Below are 16675 nucleotides of genomic sequence, written 5' to 3'. Positions count from 1 at the left end.
ATTGTTTTTACTTTTTCAGTTGGGATTGGCTCTGAAGAGGAAGCCTTGTGGGTAGCAGAAATAACTAGAACAAAAGAAACAGGAAAATATTCAGTGTGTGTAAATAAAAAATGATGATAGGACTTAAAAAAAGAGCCTAAACTCCTACAGAGTATTAAGGCCATAAAAATTGCTTGTAAAAAGGAAAATAAATACAAGAATAGTGCAAAAAAGACACAAACACTGCAATCCAATGTTTCTTAGTTGGGATGGGTATCAACAGTCCGTTAAGATATCCAAGCTCAAGGAATGGTGATATAGCTCAGTGGTAAAGCACCTGCCTTACATTTGCAAGGCCCTGTCAATCCTCAGCACCACACAAGAAAAAAAAAAGACAGTCGAAATATGGAGATATCTTTGACCAACAGCTTAGTTTCATCTCCCAATCCAACAGATTTAAACATCAAACCCAGATTCTTTCCATTCATGCTGACATTTTCATAGACCAGGCTTTGAATGTCAAGCTTAAAAACCTATGTTCTATTCTATAGGGAAAAGAGCAAAATACTTATGAGCTGTGCTTCAGGAAGATTAATCTCATAGAATAGTAGGAATCATAGGCAAAGCCAAATAGATAACAGAGAGCTACAGGTACATAATAATACAGAACAGTGGTGATGGTAAGAAATGATGGAACAGATATAGAAGAGACTATGAGTAACACAAGGGGGGGGGGGAGAGGACTGGCTATTAAATACAAAATAAAACCAAAGAGTCAAAGAGGTTTTAAGCTCCAGTGGCCAGAATACTAATGCCATTAATATAAATCCACAATGCATGAACAGAAAGCTGATGGGTTTTTTTTTAGACATATTGACTGAAATACCAGTGGTACACAGAGGTATCTGGCAGACAGCTGCAAATGCAGGCTTATAACCTGGGATATGAACATACCTGCAAATAAGATATTTGGAAGCTGCTCCCCTAAAATACTACTAAACTCTAGAACTAAATTGAAACTGTGATATTGCCTCAATGAATAATAATCAATGCTAAACGTGGCCAGAAACATTAAGTTCCAAGAAGATATCACTAAATTTGGCAACAGTACATTTTTAAATGTCTTTCAGATAGCAATGCTAAATAAAATAATGAGCACAGAAACCAGAGAGAATGTAGAAAAAGTAAGAAGAGAATGAGGTAGAAAGGATCATTAGTAAAGATTATTCTTTCAAGAAATTTAGGAAGAAGGAACAAAAAAAAGGAACATGGGAGAAAAATATGGCTGAGAGAAAAAGATTTCTTAAAATGGAGACAGCTGCTGACTAGATATCTAGTTAATGATTCTTTTTTTTTTTTTCCCCCTAAAAGCAGCAAGATGGCTTTTTTCTTCCTAGGCTATGAGTTCTGCCCAACTGGAAAACTGCTAACCTTTTGGGCAGTGATCCAGACACTAAGAGAAAATCAATGGGCAAAACTTCTAGGCAGGGAACTGCAATTAAGAATGAGAATTTTTGCTCAAAGTTGTAAAGATGAAAAAGAGAAAGAGAAGTAAAAGAAAAAGGAAAGGAAAGGCAAGGAGAACAGAAGAAAAGAACAGGAGAACAGATATTCTCAAATATATGGTCAATAAAGCTACATTACCTGTCTTAAGACTAAAACCTATTTGGCATGAACATACTTTATACACAGAGTTACGAAAAATTGTGCTGTGAATGGATAATTATGATTGTAATGCATTCCACTATTGTCATGTATGTAAGAAATAAAAATTTTTTAAAAAGTCTAAAACCTAACCCTGATATTAAGTCAAAATCATATTTTCAACTCAAGAAAGAAGCAGGAGATAAAATGTAACACTTTTCCCATTCACATCATTTCCTCTCAAGAAATGTGATTTAGGACCTTTCATTAGAGTAAATAGCAAAGAAGAAAGTCCCCAAGTAGCCAGAAATACAGAGGCAAGGGCAGAATTTCCATGAACAGAAAGTAGATAAAGAAAAAAGGGAGACAAAAGGTAATAAGACATAAGGCAAAGTCAAAGAGGCAAGAAAAAAAAATGTAATAAGGGAAAAAAATGGTCACAAATCAGACCAAAAAGTAGCTACAAGGGGCTCGGGGTGTAACTCTTATAAGAGTGTTTGCCTAGCACATGCAAGGCCATGAGTTCAATCCTCAATATCACAAAACAGCCTCAACAACAAAACATACTTTTAAAAATGCAGAAATAGAAGAAAGACCAAGAGTAGGGACAGTGAGACCACTATTAGAAATTTACTAGAATGAACCATTTTCAAACTATAAAAGACAATTCCATACAATTCATAGTAATTAAGACAGAAAAACAAAAGAATCGAAATTTTAAAAAATCAAAATTGTGAATTAGAATATCCATTCACTCAACAAATAATTACTGATTTACAAATGTAGAATGAGAAAGGAAACACAAACAATGCATAGGCTAAATGAAAAAGGAAAGACAAGTTTATACATAGATACATTATCCTCTAGTTAATTTTCACTATAAATTCACAAAACTTCCACCATAAACTTATCAAATATTCAGTCCTCCATTTATTTTACTACTAAATAACATTTACTAAGCCCTGTATCAAGCACTGTAATAAACTTCATGCACATTATCTCATCCCAATCCTCTCAACTGCTTTAAAAGTGAGATTCTGAATTATCCCATTTAAAAGAGGATAAAACTTATTGAGGTACACATGGTTATCTAAACGCATAACTGGTTCTGTGTTCACTATAATTCTGAGACATTTGAAAGTATAATCCTATTTTTAAACCAATGATTATTACTTGTTTCCAAGACAACATATTTTCTTTTCCTTCAATAAGAAAAAAAGGACTACCTGCTATTGCCCCCATTTTTGAATATTATAACACTGACCAAACATAAACTACTAATAATACCCAAAAAGTAATACCTATAATGCAAATACCAAGGAAAAAAATCTCTATATTTATGATTTTATCCTTAGCAACTCCAGCTATTTTTTATTTGAATTTATGCTATTAACTAATAAATCATCCTCATACCCTCTGATACCAATAAGGATTCAACTTCTAATGCCATACAAGTTAGCAGTAGAGGCACATGTACAAGCATGACAAAACATTTGAGGAACACAGTTTAACTAACATTGTAATTTTTAAAAATATACTTTTAACAAAAAAAAAAAAAAAGTTTTCATTCCTGTAATTAGAAAATTTGATTCTCAGAGTGCAAACACCAATTTTCTACTTGGAAAGAGAGATTAATACATTAAAATATGGCCTACAGAAAAAACTAGTTTAATTCAAACAAAGAATTCTCTAAAACAAGGACTATGATTTAAGTGTAAAAGTAAAAACCTAACCTAAAACCCTAAATAATGTGTTGTTGTTTATTCCATATAGGAAAGTAGGGGCTTATTTTACTTCCGCAGCCCTACCCAGTTCAAGATTTCAAATGGCTCCCAGTTGTCTACTCTATAATTTAAATTTGGTCCAGCACTCAAGTTCTGTATCATTGGCCCCACTTTAAAAACAAAAATATTTCATCCTCCAAGCACACATAATCCTGTTTACCCACTTTCCAAATTGCCCTTTTAAATGTATACAAATAACCATTAAATATACAATAAACTACCACCTATGCTACAGTGACAAACTGTAAAATCTTTTAAAAATCATTTTTAAAGCACTAAGTACTCTTTATAAAACATCTTTCTACTATCACTTTGAGTTATTTACTTAATTCTCCTATCTCATCACCTCCACTAAAATATTGATATTTAAGGGTAGAATATATTTCCAATTAATCTATTTAGGTCTAAGGTACTTCACTCACAGCTTTGCACTATGAACTGCAACACTACTTTTGTTTAATAAGTGAATTACAATGCAAGAAATCAGCAAAAGATAACCTCACTTTTTGCAAAAATCCCTTGTATTAGTATTTACTTTTAACTACAGGCCCCTCAAATTATTTATGAAATTCTGTCTTGACATTATTGATTATTCCCACATTTTCAATGAGCCTATATAAATCAATAATCCTGACTAAAACTGACATCTTCTGTGCTGTTATGAAAAAATAGGTTCCCTCAGCAATTTTTATACCTTTATATTTATAGTGGCAAAAGAAACAACAGCTATTAGCTGAACAGTTTTTTTGGAAGCAAATCAGAAAAGACCTACTGTTTCAAAGAAAGACACAAAGTTGGTGGTTGAATAAAAGAGGCATTATTACTACACAGAAAATGCAAGTAACAGATCTAAATGAAAAAATTTTGTTAGAATACCATTCTTCATTTGGGCACTGTTCAAACGGGTATATTGGCCTTGTAAAAATCAATCAAATAAGTACACTTACTGAACTGGGAACATCTCAATGTATTTCAACACAATTTAAATGAATGGGCTCATTTTCATATCCCCACATCTGTATCATTCCTTTCCTTCAGGTATATTGTATTTGGCTTCAGGTTCAGTATTTTGCAAACCACAGAAAGTCTGCTGTGCCACCTTGTAAATTCAAGGTGGGAAAATTAGATTTGAACGAGGCTAAGAAATCCAAACCAGAGTATCAAGAAGTGATCACATAATGCACTTTTTGCTATCTTAAGAACTCAAGCAGGTAACTATTTTTCATCATTGCTGGATTAAACATTACATGGAGGACTCAAGTGTATAACTGGGTTACAGAAAAAAGTACAAGATTCTGCCTCTGAATTTTAATTATTAAGGTATGGTGTCATTTAAGCATTACCACTTAAACACAAAGAAATGTATTTTAATAGGTTCCTTCTAGTATTCTAACCACACTTAAAACATGTAATTCATTCTCCATTTAGGGCAGTCAAATCACTGAATCTTTATCTGGAGAAAGAGAGAGAGAGTATCAAGTTCAATATACTGTACATTCTTTATTCTTCCTGCAAAGATATTAGTAACTTTCTATTTTAAAATAAAATTTAAACTAAAAGACTACGTTTAAGCTAAACAAAACCCTATAATAACTAGTTACAAGCTATAATGCAACTCTTCATTCACAGGGTACAAAAAAAAATTTATTCTTTGAACCTTATTTTTATATGTCTGTTTTTCAAAACTTCAGAGTATTATTCCTAATTTTATTTGCATGAGACATCAAAGTAAATAGTTTGTTCACAAATATACAGATTCCAAAAAAATGGAAATGTGTGTCCTAAGAACCCATAAAATCCTATTATCGAACTTACTTTAGCCAGGCGAATTACTACATACCAGTAATCCCAGCAACTCTGGAGACTGAGGCAGAAGGATCACAAGTTCAAGGCCAGGCTCACCAATTTAGCAAGGCTCTAAATAACTTAGCAAGACCCTGACTCCATAAAAAAAAGGAGGATGGAGTGGGATGTAGCTCAATGGTAAAGTACCCCTAGGTTCAATCCTCAGCACCAAAAAACAAAACATACTTCAGCCCATGCTTAGAGTGCCCAAGCCCTAGGTTCCATCTCCAGCATCCTGCCCCAACAAAAAATACTTCAGTACAGAGTGAAGAAAGTAGCAGGATATAATGCACTCACCCCAAATTCTTAAAGTTCTAGACAAAAATGATATAGTACAATGGGCACTGGCAATGGGGAACAAAGTCAAGAAAACAATCTTGGAAAGGAGTCCCTTCACAACAAATATTAAAACACCATACAACAACAGTTCATTACAATGGCCCAATGTTGGGGAAAATATTGTTCAATAACCACTTTTATATAGTTGGCCAACAACATCCACAAATACACAACAGATGTACAAAGAAAAATTATAAAAACTACAACTATTTCATTCCAAAAGAGAGTATGGGGAAGGATTCTCTATAGCTTTAAGCAGAGTCACTGTAAAAACTTAACAGCTACAGATAAAAATCACCCAAAATACACCACATGCTGTTTTTCCCACATCAAAGCTTTATCGTGTTCAGAGAGCCAAATGTCCTGAACTTGTTCAAAAATGGAGATTCCTAAGCCCGACTTTCAATTTCTTTTTGACTCAGTAAATCTGGAGTTGGGCTCAGGAATTTGAAAGTTTCTACTTCCTAACACTTGAAAACTACTGCCTGTGGCAAAGGACAAAAACAGAAAAGATAGCATGCTCCTGGTGATGCAGGATTCATTATGTGCAATTGTTGCACTATGCTGTAACATGATGATCTCAGAGGTTAGTGAAGTCCTCAAGCTGAGTTCCTACACACCTTGTTTTCCACCTCTCTGCCATTAGCCCTCCCTCCTAGTCCTGTGTGTCACCTTTGAGAAGGCATTCTTGCCCCCATTTAAAATCACACAGTCTGTAAGTTTACAGAGACCAAAATTTTGTCTAGAGTAATCATAAAATGGATCCAAATGAGGGCATCGGAGGCCTCATTAAGAGCCCAATACGTTCAATAGGCCATGCTCTTTGTGATGGCTATTGTGGTGGCTCAGATACCTTTCCTGGTAAGCTCCTTATCCTACACCATATCCCAAGTGTCCACCACCCAGAAGACATCCTTACTATTCGTTGAATGAAAAGCCCGATTATCAGTAGCTACTTACACTAACAAACTGAATGTCATCTTCGTTTTCATCCGTTGTTGATTCAGATGCCTCAGGCCCAGCTGGAGGAGCAGATTCTATTATCTACAAAAATAAGCCAAAACATGCTTATCTATTCAGCCACACACTTGTAGGGAGAGATTTTTCCAAAAAGGACGATTGAGACAAAAGCTTGGACGGAAACTGAGCACAAACGCACGCAAACGCCACGAAGAACTGAGTCGAGGGAGCTCGGTTTTGCTAAGGCGTCGTGCAGCTGTAGTGAATGGCCCTCGAAAAGGAGTGACCAGCGCTCAGAAGGTCCCCACCTACTCCAGGAGCAGGGATGCAAGCTCGCTACCCAAGGGCAATCCTGACTTCAGCCGTCGCTGGGCTCCCGGGGCAGAGCGGCGGCAGCAGGAACTCGGGGCCAGTTCAGGGGCCGGGGGCGGCCGGGCGGCCATTGTTGCCGCAGGTTCCGGGCGCACGCAAGCAGCAGGCCCGAAGGCCCCGCTCCGCCCTAGATGCTGAGGCGCAGCGCCCCGAGGCTGCGGCCGAGCACAGGCCTCAACCCACCAATCTCGAAACCCTCCGCGGTTCGGCTCCCAGAACGCGAAGGCCCAAGGCTCTGCTACTCACCTCCGACCCTGGGTCTCCCATTTCTCCAACGGCTTGACAGCACCACCACTACTGCTGTCCCTGCCGCCGCCGCTGCAGCAGCCGCTGCCGCCTCCGCCACGACTTCCCTTCCCGCCCTGCACCACCCTGACCCGCCCCTGCGTGAGCGCTGACGCAGCTGACGCCGCAGGCAGCACGAGACGCAAACCACTAGGAAAAGAGCAGCGGTCCTCACAGGCCCGCTATACCCCGGAGCTTCTTTAGTACACTCCCGGCCTGCCCTCCCCGCACCGCACAGGATGGTGGGAATTGTAGTTCCCATTGGCCTTGAAACCGCTCCCCCACCGCTTGGGTGGAAAAGAGCTAACAAGGAGCCCTCAATGCCGCGCATGCGCTCCACCTAGCAGACATCAGCAGTAGCTGGGCAAAGCCCTGGGCAAGACTGGATTCTGTTGGATGAAGTGCAGGAAGATCGCGTAGGATGTGGAGGAGGTTCTCCACTTGGTTGTAAACGTGAAAAGTCTGGCTCCCATAGGCTAAGACAATAACAGGAATGGGAGAAGAAAGCTTTATTGGCAATAAACTGGCAGGTGGAAACGGGAGAGGCCTTTCACCCACATTCCATTTAGTGGTCATACGTGCAAATGCAGGGAGTCCAGTTTTACCCACAGCCAAGTGGACACTGAAATGGTCTTTTAATTCGTGGAGTAATCAATGGGGAGGTAATTTTGGTGGTAGTGGGGGTTTTGTTGTTGTTATTGTTTGGTTGGTTTTGTACTGGGGATCTAACTTCAGGGCAATTTACACTGAACCAAATCACCAGCCCTTTTTATTTATTTATTTTTTTGAGATGCTGGGGATTGAACTCAGGGACTTGTGCATACAAAGCAAGCACTGTACCAACTGAGCATATCCCCAGCCCCTTATTTTTGCTTAGGCTGGCCTCAAACTTGTGATCCTCCTGCCTCAGCCTCCTGAATCGCTGGGCTTACAGGCTTGCGCCACCACGTGCCCAGCTGAGTAATCAATTCTTTTGACATGGTTTGGATGTTGCCCACAGGTCACCAAGAGTTTCTGGTTCCTGTATAGCTAAAGGAAGATTACTGACGACCTAAAGAAAGGTTGCTGATTGGGAGGACCACTATTGTTCTTTGATGTTTCCCCCTCATTATTATTTTCTGGCAAAGCTCATTTACTGGTTAATATTTGAGGAATGATGCAAACAGACTTGCTAGTGCTAGGGACAAAAGTTTTAATGGTTGTGAAAGAGAAGCTCACTGATAATTTTATGTTTTAGCCCTAGAGGCAAGGAGGTAGAAAATAATATCTCTGTTTTCTTATTCTCGGCCCTGGCCCTGTCTCTGTCTCTTTCTCATTGAGGAGGTGGAGGGGGGTCTGTTTAGGTGAAGAATTGAATGTGAAGTGCCCTTATTAAAATCTCCTCCTGTATGTTACTCAGATTTCTATCTCTGTGACAAAATACCTAAGATAAACAATTTAAAGCAAGAAAGGTTTATTTTGGTTCACAGTTTCAGAGGTTTTTCAGTCCATCAGTCAACTTGGCTTAATTGTTTCTGAACTTGTGATGAGAAAGAACATCATAGTTAGGAGTGCCTAGTGGAAGAAAGCTGGCTCACCACATGGCAAACAAGAACCAGAGAGAAGAGACAAGAGGACAGATGTAGCCTTCCCCAGCATTCCTCCAGGATCCATCGCCTCCAAATAGGCTTTACTTCCTTTACTTTATGAACTCACTGATGGATTAAGCCACTGATGAGGGTAGAATGGTCACTATCCAATCACCTTCCAAAGGCTGTGCCTCTGAACAGTGCTGCCTGGTGGACCAAGCCTTTAACATGTGAGCTTTGGGTTTGGATTTAAAATCCAAAGCATAACAGCTTCAGTCTTGCAGCCCTAGCAAGTGCTAACACTGAAGCCAGAATTAGACAGGCAGTCAGTATAGATAGGTAAATCAGGTCAGGTCAGCTTTAGGAGGCCAATTTGAGTGAGCCTGTGAAGTTGGAGACTGCTCTCTGAGGGACTGAACAGCCTTCAAAGCCCTTCCTCCACCCTAGCAAGATAACCTGCCCCAGCTCCAAACTGTTGCTAAGTTAACCTGTTCCAGGAATTGCTCTTCCCTACATGGAGTTATAAAATTGTTAATTCATGTGTCCTGGGCTGCTTCATCCATGACCCCCTCCTCCAACCGCTTCTCACCTTTTGGCCATCCCATTGAGCGCCTCCTGGACCTCGTCACAGGAAAGAGAGAGATAAGGGGAAGAGAGCAGAACAAAGAAAGCCTAGGACATAAAAAACAGGCAGAACACCTCAAATTTGGGGATACCAGCTATGGCCCTCTTCTCCCTCCCAGGAGAAGACTATGTTACCCCTTTTCCCTGTTGTATATGCTTGCCTCTGCATGTTTCTCTAATGTTATACTTCAACATGTGAGGAAGCAGAACTAACTCAAGGAGATATCAACACAACTGAGGAAGAAAACTCAGTGAAGAAAATGGGTGAAGTGAAGAATCCAGGATCAATTAGAAAAGGCAGCCAAAGTCTAGCTAGCTTTATCACTAATCCCTAGACTTATAATTTTAAAATGTACTTTTTCAAAATATTCTCAGGATACCCAACTAAAATAAAATTTAACCTTTTTTTTCAGTTTACACTCATATACCAGTCTACAAAATAGATCAAATTCAACTGTTTTCATTTTTTTATCAGATAATGCCTTATTTTTTTTTAAAGTTTTTTTAACACATAAACAGTGGTCAATAAGGTTTTTAAAAAGAATGTAAGTGAGAAAATTAAGTCTTAAGTGCCTATTTTTCTCTGTTTATATACAAAACTATCAACTGATTGCTTATGACTGTAGTAATAGGTTTTTTAAAAAAATTTTTTAGTTGTTTATTTTTATTTATATATGGTGCTGAGAATCAAACCCAGTGCCTCACATATGCTAGGCAAGTGCTCCACCACTGAGCTACAACCCCAGCCTCAGTAATTGTTTTTTTAATATTTGATATTTCCTGAATCTCCATTAAGTGCTTTATGATATCAGTTGCTTTTCTACCAAGTAAATTTGAAAATTGCCTGTAAATTATACAGGCCGATTGAGAGCTGGCAACTTGAACTGTGAGTTCTTCAAAAGTTGTACATTTATTATTATGCCAGGGATTGAACCCAGGGGTATTTAACTACTGAGTCACATTCCCAGCCATTTTTGGGGGGAGCAGGGGATTGAACCCAGGGTCTTGTACATTCGAGGCAAGCACTCTACCAACTGATCTATATCCCCGCCCCTCAAAAGTTGTACATTTAAACTGAATATCACTAAAACTTTTAAATGTGTACGCAAAACTTTTAAAAAATTGTCCTAATGAGAGTTCAGTAAAATATTTAATTGGTTGCATGTAGGAGTTAAATTGGTAAAACCCTTCAAAACCAGTCAGTCTATGGATAGAGCCAAAGAAAAAAATTAATACTATTCAATTCAATAATTGTAGTTAAGGAATTTATGGTTTGTTTATAATAGCAAAAATACCAGAATGTCTAATAACTGGGGAATGGAATGGTTAAATTTTGATACATAATCACTATATAGACTTTTATTGCCATTGTATATGTTTACCTAAAATTTCTGAAAGCTTATTTTTGAAAAATGTAAGCTATATGTATGATTGAAAGCATGTCAAACTACCAAGCAAACTATGTCTGAAATGATCTGTACTAGCAATCTTATGTTGATATTCTTCCTTCAACGCATTATGTATCAAGAATTCTAGAGCTTCAACATTAGTTTTCATCATTTCTCCATTGACTTTTTTGCTGTTTTTATTGAACAATTACATAGTGAAACATGTCTGAACAATAGTTGCTCAGTAGCATTTAAAATTCTGAAAAACTGTTTCTTGACTGAGGATATGCCACCAAGAGGAACATTAAATAAATCAATGAATTTAAAACTCCCATTAAGAACAATTATCTGATAAATCTCAGAAAAAAAAAGGAAAATTTCAGGATTGACATCCAACTGAATAGCATGAACCTCTAGTTTATTTAAGGAATAATTAATTTGGGCAGAAGAGTTTATTTATACACAGCTCCAAATTTAGTTATGCTTTAGTAAAATACAATCACTTTCAATGTAATTATTTTATTAAGAAGCACATTTCAAGGGGCTGGGGAAGTATCCCAATGGTAGAATGCTTGCCTAGCATGCAGGAGGCCCTGGGTTCAATCACAATACTGAAAAAAAAAAAATTAAACCCACATTTGGTTTGGATTTAAATGCTTTCATTTAAAGATCTGACAATTCAAATTGTCTCATTAACAATTCCTGAGAAAGTAAGAAATGGATTTAGAGGCATTCATTCCAAAACAAAATATTCTTGAAAGAATAAAATAACTCAGGCGTCAGGTGTCTTTGGTATTGCTTGGGAGTTATATGAGCAGAATTTAAAGAGCAATTGGTTTTGAAAGAGTATAAAGAATTAGTCCACAAGTCTATCATGCAATGTCTCTGCTTCTTTCAGGTCTGGAATTCTGCACAAGTTACGCACATAAGGAAAAAGGCCATTTGGAGCACAGCACAAAAGACGGTGGCTCATTTCTATGGTCAATTCATAAATACAAGCTGCTTGTTTCATTAGAGCAAGCTGTCATACATACGTATGGGCATTTTCCCTTTCAAACAAAATGCATTTGTACTTAAACAGATGAGAGTAGTTTTGTTATTAAACATTGTGAAAATTTTGCAATACCTCTCATCTCCTTTTTTTGAAATATTTGGAGGATGACATGACAGTTCACCCTATTCAGATCATTGAATACTATTCCTCCGTGTCAGACCACTGAACAAAACTTCAACTTGTGGTGGATCACTAGGGTTTTTAAAACACCATTGATAACCAAAAGTATTAGAACTATTTATATTCAATAAAGGAAATGGTTTGTAGCAAAGTGTAAGGGTAGGCATAATTGTAAGAATCTTGTTGGAAGGCAGTATCTATTAAATTCAGTCTAACTTTGTTTACAATAATCTATAATGTTAAAATAGTTGTCAAAAATCCTGGGGCTGGGGATGTGGCTCAAGCGGTAGCGCGCTCGCCTGCCATGCGTGCGGCCCGGGTTCGATCCTCAGCACCACATACAAACAAAGATGTTGTGTCTGCCGAGAACTGAAAAATAAATATTAAAAAAAAAAAATCTCTCTCTCTCTCTCTCTCCCCTCTTTCTTTAAAAAAAAAAATCCTTTTACCAAAGAGCAACTATGGATTAATTTAAAGCAAATGTAACTATTATTTGTTTCTTCCCATAAGGTGAAGGATAGTGAAAAGTTCTAAAAAGAAGTAAAACATCTTGCTATGATTTCACACTTATTGAAAAGTTGCAAATAACAACATTTGCTTTAGCATATCCTCTAATCTATATTTGTCTGTCTATACATTTTTTCCTGAATCATAGCAAATGATAGGTGCAAAAGCACCTATCATTCATCCTTATCCTCAATATTTCCATCCTAAGAACAAGGATCTTTTTTTGATGTACTATAATAAATAACAAAATCTGGAAATTTAACATTGATAAAGAACTTCTTTCCTAATTTATGATCCTCATATTTTGTCAGTTATCCACATTATAATATCCAATCCAGAATCACACCATGCATTCAGTTGTTGGGTTTCCTTATTCTTCTCTTTCCAACCTTTGTCTATATGATATTGATGTTTTTGAGAAGTCATGGCCAATTATTTTATAAAATATTCCTCAATTTTGGTTTGTCAGACATATGGTCATGATTTAAGATGGATCATATTTACCAGACAAAACACTGTGACACTGAAACATTTTAGATTATCACATTATTATGGCTATCTGCCCCTCATCGAGGATATTTAATTTTAGTCATCTAGTGAAGGTAACATTCATCTAGTGAACCCATACCAGTATGGGTTCCTCAGTGGCCCCTGACTAAAGAAAAGATACNGTGTATCTTCCTCCCTTCTGCTTGTCATGATCGTCCAGCTAAAATTTGGGGGCCAACAGAGGTGAGGCAAAGAACCTCACCCCCCCGCTGATACAAAGACCTCTCCACAGGTGTGGCTGTATACTGGACCGGTAGTCAGTGACGGGTAAGATCCAATTGCAATGGTACCAACCTAACGGGTAAGGACCATATGTACTATTGGACAACCTAAGGCAGGCACGGTCCCTAAGCCACATGCTTGTTGTTTAAACAGAGAGGGGGAGATGTTGAGAGCCACAGCCGAAGGGGCCCCAGCAAACTTCCAGCTGCCGGCTGATGATTGGCTCACAGCGGCCCCAGCAACATCTAGCTGATTGGCTCCTCTGCGGTGATGCTCATTGGGCTGTTTCCCTGCCCTTTCAGACCACGGAGCTGCTCATTGGGGGACTTTTTTGGCTCCGCCCACGTGACCCAGCCAATGGGCCTCAAGAGCAGGAGGATTGTGGGAGGTGGAGAGAAGCTTGTGTGGGAGAGAGAGGCTTGTGGAAAGCCGGTGGTGGCAGTTGAGGCTCTGAGGGTTTTTCCTGAGAGGCTGTTTTGTTTGGCGTGTGTGGTTCTAAAAAATAAAGTTAGTTTCTTTTGACAAGTGGCTCCTGATTGTAATGCCGCAGTCTGGCTGGGCACAATCAGGAGCCACTTGTCAAAAGAAACTAACTTGCCAGGCGAGCACGCTACGGCTTGAGCCACATCCCCAGCCCACATTCCACAACTGTTGTAACATTGTTGCAACTCTATATTATAGAAATAGAATGCCCCATCAGAATGTGTATTATTTTATATGCAAGGCAAAGAACTAGCAAGTAAGGAGGAACTAACAAAAGGCATACAAGGCAATGCCTTCTGTGTTTAGGGCTTTAGAAATGAATCCATTAGGTCAGTGCTGGCCCTGCTTCCTGCTGAACACCCTGGTGGTGCCCTAACTCTCTGCATAAGAATCCCAGGAAGTAGTCATATACAAGTTCTCAGAATTAAGTGAAAACATGACTAAAAAGGAAAGGAAAGTATAATGACAATGATACATCAAATGGAATATCAGTAAAAAGATTAAAATTATAGAAAACAAATGAAATTCTGAAATTGAAAAGGACAAGAAATGAAAACTTTTTAAAATTCACTAGAGAGGCTCAAAGGTAGATTTGCACTGTCAGAAAAAAAGACTAAGGAAACTTGAAGATAAATTGATAAAGATTATTCAACCCAAAGAACAAAGAGAAGAATGAAAAATGGGAGTCTTAGAAATGTACAACACCATTAATCACACCAACATATGCATAATGAGGGTACCAGAAAAAATATTTAGAGAAATAACTGCTGGAAACTTGCCAAATTTATTGAACAGCAATAACCCAAACATACTAGAAGCTCAATGGACTAAGTGGGATAAACACGAACAGAGCCTAAACAGACATATTGATGAACCCAGCCTAATTCCATTTTAAGATTGGGATCCATCTCGTCACAAAGTCATGAAAAGTTAATTTCTGTTTTACTATAAATTACTGCAATTTCTAAATTTGTTTGGAATTCCTGCCTGTGCCTTGAACTCTCACCCATGCCTGCTTTCCCTGACCAGATAACAACTCTCTCTAAAACCTTAGTGGAGCCTCATAAATCCTGGCTCCACCTGACCAGATAACAACCCTCTTTGAAACCTGAGTGGCGCCTCATAAATTCTAATGTTGAGATCTAAATTTACTCCCTACCTTGAAACATAATGCCATGTAGATCATTAACCTGCTATCTGCCTTTGTATTATGCTTGTCAAAATCCTGTTAGCTCTAAGTTCTCAAGACACCCACCTTTGCAACTTTTTGTGCTATAAAATCATGTTCCTAGAAAGCTGGGGGACTGATCTCGAGCCCGGGGTTTTCAGGAGAGACAGTCCTGGCCAGCTCCTGTGTACACAAATAAAAGCTTGCTTTAATTTGATTTAAAATTGGAGTCGGTGGTCTTTTCTTTGCGCCGTGGCTTAACAAAATCATAGTAAAAACACTGAAGGAAACTCATGAAAACAGCTGCAGAAAAATAGCTCCTTATTTCTAATAGAAAACAAAAAAGATTAACAGCTGACTTCTCAGAAAAAACAATGGAGGGGAGAAGGAGTGTTAAAAGTACTTAAGAAAAAAAAACAAAAACAGTGAACTAATAATCCTACATCTGACAAAGTTCCTTTCAAATACAAAAGTGAAATAAAATCTTTCCTATATAAACAAAAAATGAGAAAATTTGTTGCTAGAAGACCTGACTTATTAGAAATTCTTTAGGCAGCGAGAGTGTTAACTCAGGTCTACACAATAAAAAAAATGAGAGCACGCATAAGGTTAATTATATAATTATAATAGCAGCATCAATGCATATTTTCTCCTCTTAACTGATTGTATATTATGTATCATTGCTATTACTAAGCCTGTAACATAGAAATGTAATATACGTGTAATATATTATTCAATAACAGCACAAAAGTTTATAGGAGCAAAGTTTTACTGGGCTAAAGAAATAACTATAAGGGCTGAGATTGGGGCTCAGCAGTAGAGCACTCGCCTAGCACACACGAGACCCTGGGTTTGATCCTCAGCACCACATAAAAATGAATAAATAAAATAAAGATTCTGTGTTCAACTAAAACATAAATATAAAAAAGAAATAACTACAGATAATAAATTTATAATTATAGTAACACTTTTTTGGTTTTTATGACAAATGTAATAGGCATAACAATAATATTTTAGAAAGGAGTGAAGGGACTAAAGCTATATAGGAGTAACATTTCTACATATAACTGGGACATATAAGCTAGTACAAATCTAAAGCTGATTCTGATGTGTATGATAAACATAAGAACAAACACTTTTTTTAAAAAAAGTGAACAAAATCATTACATTAAAATGCTACATTAGAAAATGTTATCAATAATGTAAAAGGAAGGAAGGAAGGAAGGAGCAACTGAGGAACAAAAAGATCTGACATATACAGAGAGCATAAAGTAAAACAGCAGACATATATCATGTATAGATTACATCAATAATTATAGTAAATGTGAATAGATCAAATGGTCTAGTCAAAAAGATCGATAAGTCAAAGAAGAAAGCAAAATAGGAACCAGAAAATATTTTGAGATCAATGAAAATATACAATATACCAAAACTGACGGTAGGCTAAATCAGAGTTTAGAGGAAACTTTATAATTAAAAATGCCTATATTGGGCTGGGGCTATAGCTCAGTGGCAGAGCGCTTGCCTTGCATGTGTGATCCTCAGCACCACATAAAAATAAACAAATAAAATAAAGGCATGCTGTCCATCTACAACTACAAAAAAAATTTTTTTTAATTAAATAAAAATTAAAATGCCTATATTAAAAAAGACAAAAATGTATACATGTTTCAAAACATCATACTGTATACCACAAATATATAATTTTTATTTTTCAATCTAAAAATTATTTTTCTAAAAAGGCAAAAGATCTCAAATCAATAAGCTAGCCTTACTTCCTAAAT

General features: G+C 37.4%; 1 protein-coding gene across 17 annotated transcripts in view; it reads right to left on the bottom strand.

Annotated features, from left to right (window-relative positions):
- Znf451 (zinc finger protein 451) overlaps positions 1-7315 on the bottom strand; it is a 93108-nt gene extending 85793 nt beyond the window's left edge. For 14 of the 17 annotated variants that reach the window (XR_007348532.1, XR_007348536.1, XR_007348533.1 and 11 more), the window contains exons 1-2: positions 7170-7314; positions 6552-6635 (exon numbers count right to left, since the gene is read on the bottom strand). Coding sequence is in view for 9 of the 17 variants with exons in the window: in XM_048805571.1 (XP_048661528.1) it covers positions 6552-6635; positions 7170-7190 (105 nt within the window). In the remaining 8 variants the exon portion in view is untranslated. Of the gene's footprint in view, positions 1-6551; positions 6636-7169 lie in introns of all 17 variants that reach the window. The other 3 variants (XR_007348538.1, XM_048805577.1, XM_015487884.2) reach the window with 1 other exon arrangement.
- Between the last annotated feature and the right edge of the window lie 9360 nt (positions 7316-16675).

The sequence above is a fragment of the Marmota marmota genome, unplaced genomic scaffold (assembly GCF_001458135.2).
Source record: "Marmota marmota marmota unplaced genomic scaffold, marMar, whole genome shotgun sequence".
Taxonomy (NCBI): Eukaryota; Metazoa; Chordata; class Mammalia; order Rodentia; family Sciuridae; genus Marmota; species Marmota marmota.
This window is presented reverse-complemented; position numbering and strand designations above follow the sequence as displayed.